Below are 22001 nucleotides of genomic sequence, written 5' to 3' on the forward strand. Positions count from 1 at the left end.
TGCTTTAAGACTAGCTAAGGAATTAGAGACATACTACAAGATAGCTATTAAAAATTGCAATAGATGTGCAGGAAAAAAAAGATTACCTCAATTTATATATAGTAAGGGAAATTGCAAAGATGAGTTAGAATAGAAAGAATTTCAACAAACGAAAGCATAAAAGTGCATTCCATGTGGCCTTAATAGCATAAGGAGAGATGTGGTAGCAAGAACCATAACAATGAATTATAGTTTATAAAGCTTCCATTCTCTTCAATAGACCTTAAATTCTTCATTTAAGCTTCATAGCGCCTTATGTTTTCTCATGCCTAGGAAGGAATAATTATTCTTCGCACTTCAGTTAAGGAAACCAAGAAACACACAGAAATTAACCAGGGAAATCTGAATTTGAATCCAGGCCTTCAGATCCCGTAGCCTGCAATTGCAACCACTAGATGATGTTCAGTGAGTGTTAATTAGTTTATTTGGGGCTGGCATATCAGGTATATAGATATAGGGGAAGAGAAAAAGAATAAGACTGGAAACTCTGCAGAGTTAAAATGGTGATGGGAAGTAGGAATTATCACTTTTTTGTCTTGAATTTAAGTGCAAGAAGCATTTTTATACTTAAATATAGAAAATTTCTTTGGATGAAATATCTAGGTAGAGTCTGTAGAGAATGTAAAAATGCATTGATTATTAATAATTAATTTTGTATAGGCTTTTTTATTGCCCTTTTCTATATGTTTTAATAAATGTATATATATTTCTGGACACTTTAAATGATTTGGTTGAATTTTTTTTAAAAAGAGTTCTTTTTTAAAAATATATTCTGCTGAAATGTGTTCTGATGTTTTCTGACCTATAAGAAACCTCTTTTTTTCAGAACATAATTCAATATCAATTTAATTGAAAAAGTAAAATTTAGTATCTCCAACAATTAAGAAATATTATGAACTAATGAAAGACAATACATAGCAAAGAGACATGTATTTTTTTAGAGTGGGAGAGGATATGAAGTAAAAAAAAAGTTCCAAATGAGTAGTAATGATTATAAACTATACATAGTGTGATTTTAATGGCTAGCTGAGCATTACATGAATAAATTTTAATAGTAGCATGAAACCATTGCATTGTCATTTTTCTTTTTCCATTTGTGTTCAAAGGAGCCTTTTTAAAAAGATTGGCTACTATTGACCCTACAATTAAAAATCATTGATATTTTGTAGTGAGAAAAATGTTGATCCATACCTTGAGTTGTCTGGATGGAGTAAAAGAACTAAGGTAAATATTTACATTCCTTCTCTTGATATTTCCCGAAGCTATATGTATGAGAAATAATTATAAAGAAAACAGAATTATAGAATAACAGAGTCAAAAGGGGCCCTAGAGATCAGTAACAACTTCTAGTTTAGTTTGCCAGTGGTCGTGATGGTTAATTTCATGTGTCAGCTTGGCTAGACTATGATGCCCAGTAGTTTGGTCAAACACTACTCTAGATGTTGCTGTCAAAGCATTTTGGATATGATTAGCATATACAAATATTTGACTCTGAGTGAAGTAGATTATTTTCTATAATGTCGGTGAGCCTCATCCAATCAGTCAAAGACCTTAAGAGGAAAGAAGAATTCTGAAGAAGAATTCTACTCCAAGACTGCAATACAGGAACTGTATCTGAGTTCCTAGCCTGCTGGTCTAGGTTCACCAGTTCTCACAATCACATGAGCCAATTCCTTAAAATCTCTCTCCCTCTCCCCCGCCCCTCACTGGTCTGTGTAAGTATGTGCTATATATACACGTATAACTGGTTTGTTTCTCTGAAAAACCTGAGTAACACAATGGGCAAACTAAAGCCCAGAGAAATCACATGATTTTCCTCATGTCATTTAGTTAGTGGTAGCAGAGCTGATAAAAGAAAGATGGGGAAACTGGGTCATAAAATTGCCTAATCAATTATAAGGCCAGGAAAGGAATTCAGAACTATCAGCTTCCAGCCCTTTCTTTTCTAGTGAATTGCATGCAGAGAAATTTGAAGTTTTATGCAAGAACCAAAACATTAAAAATTCTGACATTCAAAAAAGATAAAACAAGGGAGGATTATTTGTTTGCTTTACCAAAGGATACAGTATATGATTCTTTATAGAGGCAACTTTCCTCAACATTTAAGGTGGTTTCGTTTTTTAAAAAATTCTTTGTAATCTTTTAGAGATATATAAGTTCCACGCACTTGAATAATGCATGTTTTAAAAGTATATCTTATTATAAATATTCCCAAGATTCAATAATTATTTCATCTTCTTGAAAATGAATATTTTATAAAGATAGAAAAGGCAAAGAAAGGGAAATACACATATGCTCTTAATAAACATTAATCTCACATTTCGTATGATGCTTTGCTGATAACAAACAAATCTCTTTCATATATCTTTTTTCCTGAAAGCTCACTACGAATCTCTGAGTCACTATCTCCTTTTTATAATGGAGACAAGGGTTGACAGAGACTAGAGGACTTGCCTAAACTCCTCAGACACAGAGCAGCTGAGTTTTAGATCTGAGCTCTCTTCATTGCCCTCCTATGATGCTCACAGGGCATCAGCATTAGCCAGAAGGATGGTGTTTGTAGGTCTCTTGACTGAGATCCTGGATGAGCTAGATTCCCACTCTCATCGAAAGGATATGTGCATTCCACTGTGCTAGCAAGAATATTAAGATTTACCTTGGAAGAAAAATCCCAGTACATCTTCCTCATTCTTAATTATAACCCTATCATATCCTCTTGAAGGCTAAGAATTGATTCTATGGGAGAATGGAAAATGTGATCACAAAGATAAGGTATTATCTCTCCTCTCTCCATCATTCTCATAATGCTCCCTCTCTGGAATATTTGTTGAGCTCTGGATCCTTGTACAATAAGCAAGGCTTTAGTTGTTTTTAATGCTATACGGTAACTGAAATGAAATAATTCCCATGTTTTGCAGCTCTCTATTTCCTTGGTTTTCATTATCCCAACCTCATGGCACTTACTTTAGGAAAAGGGTTTACGTACCACTGGCTAAAAGAACAGAAGTCCCATTATTGTATCTATATTCTCTGGGTTGAAAAAACCTAGCACATTTTCAGTCCATTGCTTATCATTCCTACTCAGGCCACCCTTGGACTCATCACATTTGTCAGACTTGATTTCTCTCTTCTTTCTCATCTGAGAGCAGGTGGATCAAGACAGTTCTTTGGAGGCTCGATGAGTAATTTCTCTTGAAATTTCTCTTGAAATTCCTTGGCACATCTCTCTCGTCTGCCAAGGAATGAAAATTCAGACAATCACATAGATCATTTTGAATGGTGCCAAATAAATTCCACCAAATGCTACTGGCAATAATTGCAGTATGTCACTAGAAAATGTGAACTTCTAGCATCAGGCTTTCGTCTTATCCTGAGTGCCATGAAAATAAGAGAGAGGGGGCAGCTTTCCCTGTAGAAATGACATAGATTTCTTATGACTAGGGAAATGAAGGGGGTTGAAATGCTTCTTTACTTTGTAACGTCTGGAACAGGATGCAAGGGATTAAGTAGCAAACAGCTAGTATTGACTGCCCTTTGCTGACAGAACACCTGCCAGCTACTCCCCAAATTAGGCAAAGTGGTGAATAAAGACCACCATTTTGTTACAAGCAGGCCTGTGGGTTCTGGCTAGGGAAAAACATAACCTGTTGTAGCTTACAAAAAAGAACGCTCTTCGGTAAGAATGCAAACTCCTGAAAGGCAGTATGTGAGAGTCTGCTCTCCAGGAGGTGATAGCATCCTAAAGTCTACTAAGATGTTAGGCTCAACCACAACACTGTCTTTTATACAAACAGGGCCAGGTAGTCACCTCAAAGGGCCGAGCAAGACCATAGACAAAGCTGCTGGGTGAACCAAGTTTAAAAGAGAAGAGAATAAACCAAGGAGAGCTGCAGAATGGCGAGAAAAGGCAGAGACGCATAGGACGGATAAGAAGGGAGGAGGGATGAGGGGAGGGAGGGGAGAGAGGAGAAAGCTGAGCGCGGACGTCAGGAACAAAAGCTCCAGCGGAGTCTGGCGAAGGCACTAAGGGAGCATGGGGTGTTTTGAATAATTATTAAAATTAGCGTGTGTCTGCGCCATCCTGTGGGTGTGGCGCAGAGCGGAGTGTAAACTCTAGCGGGGCTGGAGCAAACATTGGATTAGCGGCAGCAGCCTGCCAGCCTGCCTGAGGAGTGCGGGGACCAGCGCGCGGCACGCCGACCGGCACGATGGCCTCGTCTCAGGGGAAGAACGAGCTGAAATTCGCTGACTGGATGGCAACTCTACCGGAGAGCATCCACGGCATCCCCCTCACCAATTTAGCCATCCCAGGTAGGCGCGCAGAGGCGGCGGACCCGGTGCCCGCTTCACCTGCCCCGCCCTGCTTTCTATGCCACTAAGTGGTAACTTGCCATGATGCCCGCGGGAGGGAAACTCGTCTCCAGGGGTGGGTCTCGGGCCAGGCGAGCGCGTGCCTGGGTGCCTCCGGCCTCCTGGCCTTTTCCAAACCTCTGGGGATCGTGGCACGAGGAGTCAAGGTGACTGCTTTCGACCGGGCTTTTGAAGCAGGCTGTGTGAGAGGGCTGGGGCAGGGGAAAGGCTTGGCTCTAGGATGGCGCCTGGTGCCCCCTCCTTCGGTTTTCTCCGCAGACTTGGGGTGACAGTGCGCGGTGAGCGCAAGCTGGTGTCTTAGGGGCTTGGTTCCAGCTCTTAGACCTCCAGTTCTATCCCTGTCACGGAATCCAGCGGGTTCGGTAGAGATATCAGTTGGAACCTACTCCAATCATTAATATTTGTCCCCAGTCTCCTTTAAAGAGACAAAGAGCTTCCCCAAGAGTGATGAAAGTTGAGGGACGGGCAACGGCATGGTCGCTGCCCTTGACTGGGGGCGAGGGGCCGAGGGCGCCGTTTGGGAGTCTGCGTGGACCCGGAGGGCCAGGCCGGGTGGCCACTGTCTGGATTCTAGTCCAAGTGCTGTTAGCAACAAATAGCGCCCGGGCGAGGAGAGCGAACCCCTGTGGGCCATGCGTTCGTTGCTTGGGACAGAAGCCAGGCAGGGTAGCCTGCAGGAGCAGCGGCGGAGGGGTGGGATTAACAGGCAAACCACAGGGAAAGGTGACTGCGCCTTTGTCCAGATAGCCTGAAAGGAAGGAAGGCTGGGCAAGCTGAGTAAAGCGACAGGAGGCATCCCGAAGCTTCAGCATGGCGCGCGCGACTGGGACCAGAGGACTCGGCAGGTTTCTGGGGCTGGTGCGCGCAGCAGCTCCGAGCTCAGGTGTGCAGGAGGGAGGACGTTTTAGGACCGTGTACCACGGTGACAGGCGAGGATACGGCCACACGTCGTTACCAGTTCGACTTTTCATTTGGGCCGAGGGAGCAGACGTGTGATCCTTCCAGAGCCGGCTAGAGGGCAAATTACCGACAGGCAGTCCACCCTTGTTCCTAGCTGAGCCCAGGTATCAAGTTCAACCTTCTGGTCTACCTCGTTTTGCTTTGCCCCGTCCAGCGCCCCCTCTCAAGCACTGGGGGAAAAAGTAATTTAAATAAAAATAATTAAGAAGAAGAAACAGAAGCAGCAATAGAAGGCGTTTTTTGAAAATCCCAAGAGGCTCTAACCAGCAGCGTTGGAATTGATCAGTAACAAACAGATCAACGGTCGTTAGTCAAGTGAATGTTCGCAGTATGATAGGCACAGGCTACCTCTGAGCGCCAACTCCGGAAGCGAAACCTTTGCCTCTTTTTGCCCATCTTCAAGAGGTAGCTTCCGAAGAGCCCAGTTGTCTCCAAAGAAAAGAACAACCCAGCTTCTCCATGCTTCACTTACCCTCCTACTTGGGGGAGCCTGGGGATTGCTCTTTTGAAGGAGACGTTAGAAAGTACGCAACTTTGTTGGCAAAATTTCACTCACTTCCACAGGTGTTCCTATCCTCTTTCTTCCTTTTTCTTTGATTTTTAAAGTTATTTTCGTACAGTCTCACTTGAGGATTTCGGTGCACATATAGAAGATAAGAAAGGCAAGGACTCTGATGCCCGCCTTCTGATATGTGACTCTCTAGGGACTCGGGGAGGTTAAAAACCTAAGTTGACATTGCTGGTTATGAGGGATGGTCTGAATCTCTTTCTGTAATGGTTCACTTTGCAAAGCCCTACTATGTACTCTAGCTCACAAAATTCTTCCCTATACCTTGTGAAGCAGTCATTGCTGGTACAATATTAACTCCATTTCACAACTGGAAAAATTGCAGTTCCATGAAGACAAGTGATCTACTCTCAGTTCAGTGATCTGACACCTAAAGTGGTCCTTAGGGAATATCTCCTAAGAATTTGGAGTTGGGGGGAGAATGCTCTGGTGTTTGTTTCTGGATAACTCAGCAGCAACAAGTACTAGCCAGATTGAAGGAACAAGGAAATATGCTTTAGCGGGAATAGGGTAATGTGCCTTTTTGTCCCCATCGAACACATCGAAAGCCAGAGCTCAGAGACTTTGATATTCTGGTTGTCTTAGAGACATAAAGATGACAACATCGGGTGCAGTGGGAATTTCCACTGCTTTTGCAACCCCTCTTCATATTATACTCCAGGTGGGTCCCCTGCAAAGCCTCCCGTTCTCACTCCCAATACTTCTGAGGAAAAAAAACTCCAAACGTTTTTCCAAATATACACCCTGAGTTCCCCCATGATTCTGCAACTTAGATTTGAAAGATTCATACATATAAATCCAGGTTTAAAATGGGTTTTGGTACCTTTCTGCATCACTTAACTGTGAGAATTTTGGGAGGAAAAAAGACATTCAAACTTCCATAGTCAGAGAAGACTAATTGGAGACTATTAAACACTAATGGAATAATTGCCTTAAAATCATGCTAATAGCTTCCTGGCTGCTACATGTTTACTTGGCCAGTTGCTACAGCTTGAATTAAGTAATTATCTCCACCATTTAAAACCACTCCTGATGTACCACACAAGTGTTCCTGTGGAAGAGAACTGCTGCTAGGTCGTCTTCAAAGCATCAGGTTTTCTTAGGTGACACAATTGGAGAATAAAGAGATGCCTAATTATGAGGCCACCCACTTGGGTCAGCTAAACCAAATTACCCAGGGCAAGTGCAAAGAACAATCTGGAGGTGTGTGATACTCCCCACCACGAGTGCACTTCTGGCATCTCTAAACATTTTTTCAGTGTCTATATCTTGAATGCATTCAGAACCAAATCTCTCAGTAGCTGTTTTGCATTTAAATGGACTCATGATTTGGTATTGACTGGCCTAAAGAATTAAGTTAATAATTAGTGTTAGTAGTTTTACTTTCAATTTATCTTTCAAAGGAATGGTATCAGAACACAATGGCACTCAGATTTTAGTCTCATTTATCATTTCTTCCTTTCTCTGATAACACCAAACTAAGTTTTCATTCATACATATTTGTTTAACAATTCCCTGGCATTTTGGATTATGAATGATTCTTCCTCTCAGGTAAGCAGGTGAGAGAATAAACAGGATGGAAGCAGGAAGACAGAATAAAATTCAGGTGAACTTCTGGTGAGTCTGATGAATTAATTTCTGGCATCTTTGAAGCAGAGTTTTTAATTCTAGAATCACAGTGGCTCCAGAACCATTGTAAAGAGATCTGTCATGGAACAAGCAAGCTGTTGTTTAATCTGGATGACATTTTGGTGATCTGGGTCTATGACAGGGAGGCATTCTGTCCAAAACCTAAATGATCAGGAAAGGTTTCTGTTTCATGGAAGGGATCTGCTAAGCATCTTCCAATATGTATTGAAAGTGTTCTTTACAAATGACCATGTGATAATGAAAGATTGGACAAAATCCTGTGGAACTGGAACCTCAGAGGGAGTGTATATTTTCGTGATGTTGGAGTTCATTGAGAGGATGTGACCACCAATTGACCCTCGAGCTAGACCCAGGCAATTAGAAACTTCTTACCTGCTCCCTATTCTTGGGATGTATGTTCTGCCCACGCGCCCACAGCCACAGTCTTTTTCAAGGACATAGCCTTGAGAGAGCAATGTGTTGTTAAAGCCATCTTGAAGGTATATGTGACTGAATCCAGTTAAGGCCTCTCTATAAACTTTTAAGAATCTGGCAGGTTAGTGTGGAGATCTCATCTTGCAGTCGCCCAAGACAAAGCTCCTACTTAAATTCCTCTGCTTATTGAACCTGCCACCTACCAATCTGGAGTGGCCTGACTCTTTCTTTGATCTCTTTGGGCCAATTTGTGAACCAACACTTGATTAGGAATTGTTGCGTATACTTTAGATAAGGAACACAGAAATGCTTCAGAAATCAATAATCGTATCTGTCAATTTTGTTCATTTCGTACGGAAAATGTCAACACCAATAGAAAAAAAGTTTTACTTCAGGAAACTAAGTGTTCATTCAGCTCTGATTTCTGTGTTCTTCTGTCTGCTTTTATTAGTTTTTAATTTCTTCCCTCACAGCATTCTCTCCTCTCCTTGTTGTCGCTAGTGGTCCTGGAGTCAACTGTCTTCTTCCTTTTCCTTGTAATTTACTATTTCTGTTTTGATTGGGATGAGATAATGTAAAGGATGAATCTGGGACTGGGTCTCATTGTACAAGCTTCTTTTAAAAAGCAGGCTTTTTAATTATATCTTTATCGTTAGGATAGTGATATGAAAGTTAATCTTTCAAATCAACCAAAAACCAGTAAAATTGTTAAGGATGAACACCTTTTTTTGTGTTGTCTTTTCTAATTCCCAATTTTGTTTTTGATTTTGCTGAAGAGGAAAACTTGAAGAACACCTAGAACATAATTTATTCTACTAGGACTTATTTTCTTGATGAGTTGAACTGAGCCACCAACTATTATTCATCAATATAAAGTAGTACTTAAGCCATTTTATAGTTCACAAAGTGTTTCCTCATGTACACATGTGTTTTTCACATACTCTATCAATATTCTTCTAAGGTCTTTTCAAAATTGGTCCAAAGACCAGCAGTATCAATGTACATAGGAATTTGGTAGAAATGCAACATCTTAGACCCCACCCCTCAGGTTGATTTAATCATGACCTCTATTTTAGCAAGATGAGCAGGTGATTTATATACACATTAAAAATTTGAGAAATACTGCTTTAGGGTATCTCTTAGGAGATCCTTTATGTAAGTGGCAGAGCCAAATTTAAATATGCATCTTTGCCTGAGCTCTTTGTATTTGTCCATGCAGTGTATCTATGAATGTTCAAATTTACAGTCAGGCTTAGAGCCAGCACCTCCTATTTACTCAAGGCTAATGGGCCAGTTTGGGAACATTTCGGATAACTGACATTACAGTTCATCATGCACCTCGAACAATAAATGTGTGATTTAATTGCTACTTAAGCGTTCAAATTAGGCCCTGTGATAAGATAAATGTAAAAAATCTTTCCCTTCATTTCCTTAAAATCCTGCTGCTTGTTGATATCAGCCATCAACAGCACTTAAAATCATCCCATCTGGTGATGCTAGTGGTCACTAATGACAATTTAGAAAACATCCCTGTATTGGTTCTTTGTTCATTTGGTTTCATTCTTTGTTGCATTAACAGGCCCAGCTACTTTGGTTGTATTTATAGGTTCCAGATCCATTTAACTTATCTATAAGCTAGAACTTCTCAGTATTGCTCTTGAGTGATAGTGGCATTGTGAATGCCAAAGTTAGTAACAAGCAGCATCAAGCCACCGAAACAGAGGTAAACAGCAAATTGATTTTCAAAAGAAAGGAAATGCTGAATCTTTTTTGTATTTGTAAATCATGCCTCATTTATTTGAATCATGGTGTACATGGAAAAGAAACATGCATAAATGTGGTTATAATTGACTTTTTTGAATTTAGTTGTTTGGCATAATGGGTATTATAAATTGATAAAATTAAAAAAAAAAAAAGACCTTTCAAGTTGCCAAATGTTTATATGTTAAGGCTCACACACTTTACTCATAGGAAAATTTCTCATATTCCTACTTAGAGTTTATTTTTTCTTATTTAATTCCAACCTTACCCAATCAAAATAAAAAGAGTAAATTGCAAAGAGGAAGAATAAGACTGTTGAGTACCATACATCAGCAATAACAATAGAGAATATTTGTAAAGAAGACTAACAAATGAAGATACAGGGATGCAAAAGGTAGCTTCTCTAAATTCTGCCAGCTTAAAGGTAAAAAGATAAAATCAGAGTTATGTTGTCAGTTTTGACCCCTCCCAAGTACCTCCTTAATGGATTTCCAAATAGTTCTAGAAATCTATGGATAAATTCCTTAGTGTTTTATAAGACAATCGTTGGGGCTACCACATGGTATCTGCCATTTTCCTCCTTTCTGCCATTTTCCTCCTTTCCTGTTTTGGGGAAGTCGTGGGGTACTCTCACTTTTGCTGCTTTAACGCATAGAGGAACTGTGCTTTCATAATTTTATACCCCAAATGCTACTACTGCTGGCTGTCTCCCTAGGGCCTGTGCTATGTCTGTAGAGGCCCAACATTGGGGATGTTAACATTTCACAAGGGCCTTGGACTCCTCTGTGGTCGAAGGTTCCCAGGGCTGCGTCCAGCACAGTGGACGCTGCTGATGCCAGGTTCTACTACAGTTGACCCTGTCTGCCATCACTGTTGAGTGAGTGCCAACACTGCCAAAACCTTTCAATCTTTTTCCTGGTATGGATGTCGACAAAAGAACTTTTTGAATTTATATTGATTCTTTCGTTGTTTTGGCCCCTTGCCCTAAGACTCAAGTATGAGTTTATGAAGGCCAGGCAGAGGACAATATATAGGATAGTTTTTCTTCTGTACTCTGCATCATTCTCATTGTTCATTCACTGTGTGTGTACGTGTGTGTGTTTATGTGCACATGCACGTGCATGGCACACATGCAAAATGTCTATCAACCTTCTCTTAAGATAACTTCTTTCCAAGAAACTTATTGATTTTTCCTATAAGTAGATGTCTGATGGGTGCTACCTAATTAATTATTCCTCCTGACAGGTCCAGAGTAGGAATACAGTTGGGTTCTATGTTGTTCCCAGTGAGCAGCCTGGGACATTGTAAATAGAGCCAAATAATATGACATCTAAAGTAATCTCTAATATCTCTATTGTTTTGAAGTATATTAGTAGACTAATTGCTTTCAGCCTTCCAGAAAAGGTTAAGTTTCACACACATGCACAGGTATGCACACATTTTAATTATTATTGGTTAAAGGAGTCAACTCTGTTGATCTGGAATTTTCGTCTTTTACTACCAATGAGACTGCTTCTTACCCACAAGCATTAGTTTTCTAATTTAATTTATAAAATTTTTAATAGTGAACAAAAAATTAGAAAAATATAATTATATGACAGTATGGTTTAGCTTTTTCATATTTACTTTGTCATGAGTTTTACACAGAAAATGACAACAAAATTTACAAATTATAAGCAGACCTCTGAAGCATTAGTTTTTGAAACTTCTAACACTCAAATTATGGGATATGAGAAGCTTATATATTCTCTTACCTCTCCTTGTCTGACGAGGATTAGGATCAGTCTCAGAAGACTGGGAACCAGAAAAGTATCTAAATCATGTATTTCAGAAAGCAGGGGGAAGTGAGAGAAATTTACCATGGTTCAGACAGGATTCTGTCACCAGATGCTTTCTACAGCACCATATGCTTTTATTATGCTCTATTAAGAAAGGAAGATGGGTCAGGGAGAGGGGTAGGAGGAGATAGTTAAACATTCTTGAGAAGCAGCCAGGATTAGTCACCTCCGGAGATCAGGTACTGAAACAGATGGTCCATTGATTTGTTAGATGTGCTTTTGTGTTCCTATATTTTATTACAGGTCCTGGGAGTGGATAGCTCTTATACCATTCTATATTAATTGCCAGTTAATATTATGTTTTACATAGAATTCTTCCTGTCAATTAATTTTTATGAAGTGACCATGTTTATCCTTAGTCAATATTATAAGTGATGGTTGTGTTCTTTCATTCACTTGGAGAATTTTTATTTTATGAAGGCAAGTGGACTATGCTGAATGGCAATCTTAGTTGCTTGCTAGGCTTTCGTGGAGTCCCACCCTACTTTGTTGGGTGGTGAAGAGGTAGATGCACTTGAAGGAGTCCTGATGGACAAATGGGAACCTACCTCAATGCAGGTCCTACATCATACTCCCTGTTGCCACATGGTGAAGGAGGAGGAGGAAGAGGAGAGGGCAGACCAAGGACCATGGCTACCTTAGCATAGAGTTCTCCCTAAACACATTTCTGCCATGACCTGCCCTGGGCTTTGCTCAGAAAAAAAGGGTGGTCAGGGGATGTAAAGATCCAGCCTTAAAAATTGCTGGAAGGGAAGTTTTGTCCAGTCTTTATCCACCCCCTCATATCTTCTTTTCTCTTTATATCAGCTCAAATTCCTTGGGTCTGGTATGAGAGTCCCACTCTTGAAAATGTCCTTAATTCTCCTGTCTTCCTCTTTCCTGTCCTGCTTACCTGAAAATTCAGTTTAAACTCAGTTTACCTATTCCAGTCCCAGAAAACGTCAAGGACTAAACTTTGATAGAGAAAAATTACACAGCCTGGATGCCTTTGAATCGTTACTCTTACTGCACATCCCTAGTAAGGTTATTTTCCTGTTCTCTGAGTGGATAACTTCATACCTCTTCTTGTTCCTCAAATCAACATCTTTTCCCACATCACTTCTTATAGAAAAAAAAAAATAGATGCAAACAGACAGGAACTTCTTGTTTCTCACCCTTAACTTACCAACCCACTTGCATCTATTTCTGCATATTCTGAATTTTCTTCAGGTAAAAGGAAGACATGGACTTGCTCATACCTAAGTTCGGCTTCTCAACTTGTGGCCTAGAAACCATTCATTCAAATCTCTTCAAAGTTGACTCCCAAATTTATCCCTTCTCTCTCCTGTGTCATTATTTTTCTCTACCTTTACTGGATCGTTTTAACTAGTACACAAACATATGTTACTATTATTCCTCTTAAAAAAAAAAAAAAGATCCTCTTTGACTGCACACCTGTGTCTCTATCCATTGTGCTGTTTCTCTGGCAGTTGTAAAAATATCTCCTCTGTCTTCAAGTTAGTGCCCCTTCTCTTTCTACCCATGCTAATTACATTATTTCCCCACCACTTCACTAAAACTTTTATCCAGGTTGTCATCATTTTGCCGAAGGTGATGTTTAATTGTCTATCGTCTTATTTGACCTTTGAGTATCATTTGAGTTGGCTGATCATACTCTTCTCAAAATATGTTCTTCCTTTGCCTTCTAAATGGTGCTTTTTTATTATTCTTATGGAAAAACATATGACATGAAATTTACCTTCAACAGTTTTTTAAGTATTCAGTATTATTAGCTATGAGCGCAATGGTATACAACAGATCTCTAGAACTTTTCATTTTTGATGACTGAAGCTTTATCATCATTAGATGGCAAACCAGCATTTTCCCCTCCTATCAGTCGCGGGCAACCACCATTTTACTTTCTGCTTTAATGAGTTTGACTACTTTAGATACCTCATATTAGTGACGTAATATAACATTTTTCTTGCTATGACTGGCTTATAATGGCTTAGCATGTCTTTAATTTTAATCTATGTTGTAGCATATGGCAGGATTTTCTTCTTTTTCATGGATGTCTATTATGTATTATACAACTGCATGGACATTTAGGTTGTTTTGGTATCTTGGCTACTGTGTGTGAATAATGGTGAAAAGAACAGTGAACATGAGAGTGCTAACATCATTATTTCAATTTTTTGGATAAATACCCAGAAGTAAGATTGCTGGGTCATATACCATTTCTATTTTTATTTTTTGAGGAACTGCCATATTGATTTTCCATAGCAGCTGCACCATTTTATATTCACACCAACAAGTGTACAAGTCTCCAATTTTTATACATCTTCACCAACACTTGTTATTTTCTGTTTTGTTTTTTTTAATGACCATTTTACAGGTGTGGGTTTTGATATTAATTTCCTTGATGATTAGTGATGTGAGCATCTTAACATATACATGTTGGCCATTTGTATGTCTTTTTTCTTTTTTTGAGAAATGTCTATTCGAGTATTTTGCCATTTTTAATTAGATTATTTGATATTTTGCTATTCAATCATGAGTTAATTATATATTTTGAAAATTAATCCCTTACAGAATTATGGTTTGCAAATATTTTCTTCTTTTTCAGAGGTTGCTTTTTCACTCTAAAAGTTCTTTTTTTTTTTTTTTTTTTGCTCTGCAGAAGTTCTTTGGTTTGATTTAGTCCTACTTGTCTATTTTTTCTTTTCTTTTTTTTTTTTTGTCTGTGCTTTTGGTGTCACATTCAAGAAATTATTGCCAAGATCAATGTAGAGAAGCTTTACCCCATGGTTTCATTTAGAAGTTTTAGTTTCAGGTCTTATTTAAATTTTTAATTCATTTTGAGTTGATTTTTGTTTACGGTATGAGATTAGGGCCCAATTTCATTCTTTTGCATACAGGTTTTCAGTTTTCCCAACACATTTGTTAAAGAGACTATTTTTTTATTATTGCGTGTTCTTGGCAGTCTTTTTGAAGATCATTTGGCTGTATACTTGTGAGTTTATTTCTGGACTCTCCATTTTGTTCAATTAGTCTATATGTTTGTCTTTATGCTAGTATCACACTGTTTTGATTACTATAGCTTTGTAGTATGGTTTGAAAGATGAAGTATGAGGCCTTCAGCTTTGTTCTTTCTCAAGACTGCTTTATGGTCCTTTGTAGTCAAATGAATTTTAGGATTTTTTTTCTAGTTCTATAAGAATTCCATTGGAATTTTGATGGGGATTGCATCAAATGACTTTGGGTAATTTGGGCATTTTAACAATATTGTCTTCCATTCATGAACATAGTGTGCCTTCCCATTTATTTGAATCTTTTAAAATTTCTTTCACAAATTATTTGCAGTTTTCTGAGAACAGATCTTTCACCTGCTTGATTACGTGTAGTCCCAAGTATTTTATTCTTTTTCATTTTGTTATATATAGGATCTTATATATATAGGAAATCCTTATCAAAATTCCAATGACATTTTATGCAGAAATAGAAAAACAAACCTAAAATTTGTATGGACCCACAAAAGACCCTGAATAGCTAAAGCGATCTTGAAAAAGAAGAACAAAGTTGAGGTATCACACTATACTGCAACTCTATAGTAATCAAGACAGTGTGGTACTATCATAAAAACAGGTGCACTTACTAAAGAAACAGAATCAAAAACTCAGAAATAAACTCATGCCTATTGGTCAGCTAATATTTGACAAGGGAGGCAAGAATCTTCAATAAAGGAAAGATAATCTTTTCAATAAATTGTGTTGGGAAAACTGGATATTCACATGCAAAAGAATGAAATTGGATCTTTATCTTATATGTAAATCATATATCTGATGAGTTAATTTACACAATATATAAGGAACTCCTACAACTCCATAGCAAAATAATAATAATAGCAATAATAATGTTCCGATTAAAAAGTTGATAGAGTATATAAATAGACATTTTCCAAAGAAGACATACAAGTGACCAACAGGTACATGGAAAGATGGGCAAAATCACTAATCAGAGAAGTGCAAATCAAAACCAACATGAGATATCACCTCACATGTATTAGAATGGTTATCAAAAAAAAAAAAAAAAAAAAAAAAAAGATATAGTCAACCTGGCTACAGATTCTGGAAGCTTTTTAAACCTTTTTTGTGAACGTGACTTCTCTTGACTTGTGCTTGTAGAGTCCTAATTTGAGGGATTTGCCAGTTATTCTTCCAGGATCTCATAGTTTCTCACCCCCTCTGGTGTCTGTCATCATGCCACCCATCTATTTTTTGTTCTCAGCAGCTTCCGGGCATCTAGAATATGCCAGGTCTCATCAGGGTTCCAAGACAGACGAGACAGTAGCCATTTCCTTGGTTGGTGCCCTGAAAAGCCGGATTTGGGACACATGCTCTACTCTTCCCTCTCCCCTAAGGGAGAGGCTGCCAAGCTCTATTGGCCTCTGTCTGTTGTGCGGCAGGTCCTCTGCAGCAGCAATAAGCCACCCAGCTTTTTTGTACTCAGTGGCCCACAGGCACCTGGAGTATGTTGTTTTGTTCATGCTCAAAGACAGGGAAGACAGAAGCCAGTTCCTCACACAGCTCCCCTGCCCCAAAGTCACAGCTTTTGGGAGCATGTTCTAATCTTTTTTTTTTTTTTTTTTTTTTGTCCCCAAGGAGAAGCTGAGAGCTAGGAGTTTCCTCTCAATCATGTGGCACTGTGCCAGAGGGAGGGACGAGGTGAGAGTGTGCCACAGAGTTTCCTACCAGCTTCAGTGTGGCTGTTTTCACACTTGTATGTGATTTAGGAGCCTCTAAACTGGTTTCTGGATTTTTCATAAAGGGACTGGTTTATGTATAGTTGAATCAGTGTCTTGATGGGAAGAAAGTTTTGGGTATCTATTTTCTGCCATCTTGCTAATGTCACTCCTCACTGAACCATCTTATTTTTCTGACTTTATTGGCTGCTCCCTTAGGTTATCTTTGCTGGATATGTCTCCTTTTCTTTACATCTAAAGAAATAGAGTACTCAGGGCTCAGACCTTCATTCTTTTTTTTCCCTATAATTATACTTTTCCCTTGGGCGACAATATCTAAACCAATGTCTTGAGATAATTTTTATATACTGATGACTCCCAAGTTTATATTATTAGCCAGACCTCCCTGCTGAACCCTATCTTCATATATCCCATTGCCTTTCCATCATTTGCATTTGAATGCCCTATAGAAATCTCAAATTTGACATGACCCAAAAGGAATTACTGAGATCAGCATCCATTGCCAAGTTTGTCCCTAATCAAGTTTCCCTCATCTAAATATTGTGCATCACTACCCATCCATTTTTCAAGCCCAAATCCTTGGAGCAGTTCATTTCTTCCCCCTCCTCAAACCCTAAAACCACTCTCTCAGTGAATCCTGTTGGAGCTTTCTTCAAAATGTATCCCAAATCTTTTCATTTCTCACTATTTTTACGATTACAACCCTAATCTAGTTACTGTTGTCTCTCACATGATTATGCTAAAGGCCTCCTAACCAGTTTCCCTGCCCTCATTTTTGCTCCTCAATGTAGTGCAACTTTCACAAGTATAAATCAGGCACATCACTCACTTGTTTAAAACCCTCTGGATTTACTTACTAAAAACTATTGGTCCCTGTCTATCTCTCTCTCTCTGACCTCAGCCCCTTCCACCCTTTCCTTGCTCACTAATCCCAGCCATTTTTTCTGGCTCTCATACCCTGCAGATTTCTTGTCTTACAGATTTGCTTGGACTCTTTCTCCAGATTATCACCAGTCTGCTCTTTCTTCCTTCTGCCCACCGGTCCGAATGAAGCCTTCTTCTTGCGACAGCCCCTAACCATGTTAGCCAGTGCAGTTTACCCCCATCCTCACCATTTTTTTTTCTAACAATTGGTTGGTTTATCTTCTCCATACTGCTTGAGAAGCAACAACTAACTGCTTTATTTATTTATGTATTTACTATCTGTCAACTAAGTAGAATTTAAGCTTCTTGAATGCAGGACCTATCCGAAACTTTTCTGGTACTCAGAATATGCCTGGCCTGTAGTCAATGTACAAAATATATTTGTTGACTAACAAATGATAAAGCCAGTATAGAAGGACTCTGACTTTGCACAAAGGCTTTTTTTCTGTTGATTTGAGAATAAGGCAACCCAAAGAAAGTATTTGAGTCAGCTCCATTATTCAATTTTTTCACCAAGTCCTGACCAAAACTAAGTTAATTTCAGCAAAGGGATGATCTCAAGGAACTTTGATAAAAAGTATACTGGACCCAACATTTTTGAATGACATACGTGACAATGGAATAAAGTGAAATAAGAACGTGTATTATATGTCAGTTTTTAGTCATTATGGCTAATTTTCTTATAATTTCTACATTTATATGCTTAATGATAGATGATTTATTATAATAAAGACTTTGAAGAAATATCATATTGGACTACATCTTCAGGAAAAATATAACTATGTTATCTTTAATACTTCTTTGGTTCAGTTGTATGTTCTGTTTATTCATAAGCTGGTAATTCAAATGAGATCTCTGTAGTGACTCATTAACCAAAATATAGTAATAATTTTCAACCCGACAATTATATTGAGTAATGCTTTATGATTTTTTTATCATCTATAAAGGAATATGGGAAATTCTAATGAAATAAAACAAAAGTATACATAATAGCCGAAAGGCCAAAAATGAGGATGTGTGTTAGAAACCAATATAATAGATTTAAAATGCCATTTACAAAAGATATAAGGCTTTAATTTCAGAAACATGTCAGCATGGCTAACGTCAAGAAAGGACTGAGACTATAACAATGTAGAGTGTACCAAGATTTCTCTTTATGCCTAACACTAGAAGTGGTACAAGGAAGGGCTAGAACGTCGCCTGGGACAGACCGTGTGAAATTAATGGAGGATGGAAAGGAATAAGCAATCCCCGATTTAGACAGAGGAGGCGTTGTTTAAACATGCAGGCTCTGGTTTCGAACGCCTATGTTTGAAGCCTGGCTTTGCCGTTCGTTAGCTCTGTGACTTCTAGGAAATTATTTAAATTTTTCTGTGCTTCAGTTTCCTCTGCTAAAAAGTGGGGATAATAATAGTACGTCATAGGTTATCATGAGTACTTCATAGTAGTAATACTTCTTAGGTTTTGAGAATTAAGTGAGGATGCATGCATAGTGCAGAGCAGTGCCTGGCATACATGATGCTACCTATTTATATTTTATTTGTAATTTTCAGTGAGGATGAATAATCTGTAGAAGAAGAGTGAGAAAATAGTAAGAAATGATGTTTTCTAATGTGTTCATGCTTTTGTGCCAAGGCAGTATATATCTCTAGGTACTAAGGGAAAAAGAATTCGATAAAACATTATAGAACCAAACTGTTATTTCTAGAGGTTGTAAAAACTGAGGTGTAAAGATGTGTAAATGTCAAAATTTCCAAAAGAGGAAAAATGGATTTCAGCAACTTTATATAGTAAAACATAAATGATTTGTGAGTAATTAAAGAAGGAAGTGATGGTAATCCACATCCTGAGTAAGGGATCCCCTTAAATTGTGAAAAGTGAGCTGTGTGGAAGATACAAGACCCCAATTGCAGTCCTGGATCTGCAACCAAGTCTTGGGCAAGTTACATAACTCTGCCAGGTGTCTGGTGTCACATCTATAAAACTATGTGGCAGTTGGTACTGTGGACAAACTTGGTTCAAGCTGTGGCTCTGTTACTCCCCAGCTGGTTAGAGGAGTTTCCTCAGCTCTAAAATGGAGACAAGGACAGTATCAACCTCACAACATTTGTGGTGAGGGTTACATAGGACAATTTTTTGTGTTATACCTGTCATAGAGTAAGTGGTCAATAAATTTCACTTTTAAAAATTAATTAATGCCATCATGTCTGGTTAACCTAATTTATTTTGGTAACGGAGTCCCTGGCAAAGCTTACCAGTATTTCTGTCTCTTTAAGCTCCTTTTTGCCTTGCCTCCCATCAGTTAAAGCTTCTTGACTTTTCTCTCTTCCTTTTTCAGGCTCAGCACTGCCTTATGCTCCAGAAACAGTCCAACCATAAACAAAAGAATATGAAGAGGGCTATTTCAACAGTTACCTTGCTCTATCTAGCACTTGGCTTCTCTGATGCAGCTGGGAACAGAACGATGGGCTGTTGTGGGAGGGGCAGATGTGAATAGCCCGGGAAGGGGAGTAGATCTTCTCATCGATGGAAAAAGATGTTAGCCAGATAGATTCAGTGATTGGGAGAATATCTGTATCCAGACAGGACAGTGACCAGTAGAGGGAACAGGGTCCATTATATGGACAGAGATTATAGGAAATCTACAAGCAGATTCCCCAGAAACACAGGGAACCTTCAGCCAGATGGAACTTTCTCGTATGAAGTTTACTTGTGCAAGTCTGAGCTTTGGACACCACTTTAGATGACTAGACTATTCTCTAAGATTAAGTTCTTCCACCCCAGATTATACCCATATCCTAAGATGAGGAGAGTTCTGTGTGGTTCCTCCTGCCCAGGCCCAGAATGCCTTGTACCTGACTGAATGCTGTCTTGCTGTGATTTATGAGCAAACTCCCAGTCCCAGTTGTTACAAAGCTGATTGACATATTAGGTGACGAAGTCTAAATTTTAAAATGACTTATAAACTCAAAGATTAATGAGAGCTATTCTGATGAGTTCTAACAAGAGTTGGGCTGAAAAAAAAATTGAAATATAAAATATCAAAGAGCATAGCGACAGAAGCCTGTAGTTTGTAAGAAAAAGACCTAAGGCACATAGACGACTGGGAGCTGACTGGAAGGCAGTAGGGTAACATTGCAGTGCAGTACTCTTAGGCTGCATCACCAGACAGTTAGTAGAGAAAGGGGTGCGCTAGCTTGGCTGACCCTGTACCAGGCAGAGCCATTTGCAACATGGTGCTCAGTTCTAGGCTGAGACTTTGGAAAGCTACAGTGTTTTGCAGGGAGCAAGGGATTGAGAATTATAGTAGGGCTTTACCAGCCATTAATTGACTCTGAAGTTTTGGCAAGCTAGATTACATGGGAATAATGCCACCTCTCATAAAACATATGAAGGGATCTATGGCCGCGCCATCCTGAACAAGGCTGATCCCGTCTGATCTTGGAAGCTAAGCAGGGTCAGGCCTGGTTAGTGCTTGGATGGGAGATCACCCAGAAAGACCAGGTGCTGTAGGTGTAAAAAATAAAAAATAAGGAATTGCAACCTGTGAGGTAAACCAAGGGTTGCTGTCTTGCCTAAAAAAAAAAAAAAAAAAAAGAAAAGGAAATAAAAATAAAATATATGAAGGGAAGAGGTCTCTGGAATTCTAAATTAAAGCAATCAAAAAATAGGATTTAAAGGGAGGAAGGTTTTGGCAAACTGGAGGAAAGGGAAGAACCTTTTATCAGTGTGATTTTTAAGTAGTGAATTCACTTTCTGTAGTAGAAGTGCATAGAAAGTTGGATGATCATCTTCCAGACATCTGCATGGACATAGCATTTGAACCAGGTGATGTCAAAGGCCTTTACTGATTCTAAGATACTATATGAGTTTTAATATGCTAGTTTCTTTAAACATCGGTTTTTTATATGTAAATGGAGGTAGGAATGGTACTGATCTCTATATGATTGTTGTGCAAATTAAGTAGAATAATCTGTGAAACATTTAACACAGTGCCTGACATCTGGTAAATTTTCTATGAATAAGTTATAAAATTATTTAATGAATTCTTGACAGACCGAATAAATCGAATCTCACCCAAGCCAATTTCTGTCTTACCTATCTTCTATCTAGAGTGCGTTTTTGGTTTTTTACCTTCATTTTTTTAAATAAGATTTTACTTATTGTTTAATTACCTAGGAGGATTTAACAATGTCCTCCAGCAGGCAGGATATGGACTGAAAATTGAATACAGCAAAAACAAAACCCATTTTAAATTAGGACCTAAATATTATTACCAAGGAGATTAGATTAAGAACAATATTTTGCCATATCAGTCGATGGAACTTATTTTTCTCTTGTGTCAATGTAATTATTGAGACTGACCTCCTGTGATAGATGATGTGCAGGCTCCTGGCTTTGATCATTCCATTACCAGGACACATACTGGGATCCCCTGGGGCTTTCCTGAAGTCAAGATGCCAGAATGACCTTGAGGGCATGACTTCGAGCAAAGTTCTTGGAGGAGAAAGAAACAACCCTGAGTTGAAATTTTTTGAAGAATTTTTTCTCCCTCAGGCCCGCTTACTCTTCAGACATTACATTATGTCAATGGAAAATTCATCTAAGGGCCATTTCAACAACTTAATGGGGTTCACTATAGTATTTGGCAACAGCGTCTGCTTATTAAATGTTGATAAAATGAAAGATTGGAAAATAAAAAACTGCTGGACTTAAAAGCCTAGAAATGTAAAAG

General features: G+C 38.7%; 1 protein-coding gene across 1 annotated transcript in view; it reads left to right on the forward strand.

The window, feature by feature from the left end:
• The first annotated feature begins 3965 nt into the window (after nt 1–3965).
• Nucleotides 3966–22001, forward strand: part of PLCXD3 (phosphatidylinositol specific phospholipase C X domain containing 3) — a 146069-nt gene continuing 128033 nt past the window's right edge. Inside the window, exon 1 of the mRNA XM_016147972.2 lies at nt 3966–4350. Within this exon, the coding sequence (XP_016003458.1) occupies nt 4248–4350 (103 nt within the window). The 5' untranslated portion in view covers nt 3966–4247. The remainder of the gene's footprint in view (nt 4351–22001) is intronic.

This window comes from Rousettus aegyptiacus, unplaced genomic scaffold (genome assembly GCF_014176215.1).
Source record: "Rousettus aegyptiacus isolate mRouAeg1 unplaced genomic scaffold, mRouAeg1.p scaffold_m13_p_8, whole genome shotgun sequence".
Taxonomy (NCBI): domain Eukaryota; kingdom Metazoa; phylum Chordata; class Mammalia; order Chiroptera; family Pteropodidae; genus Rousettus; species Rousettus aegyptiacus.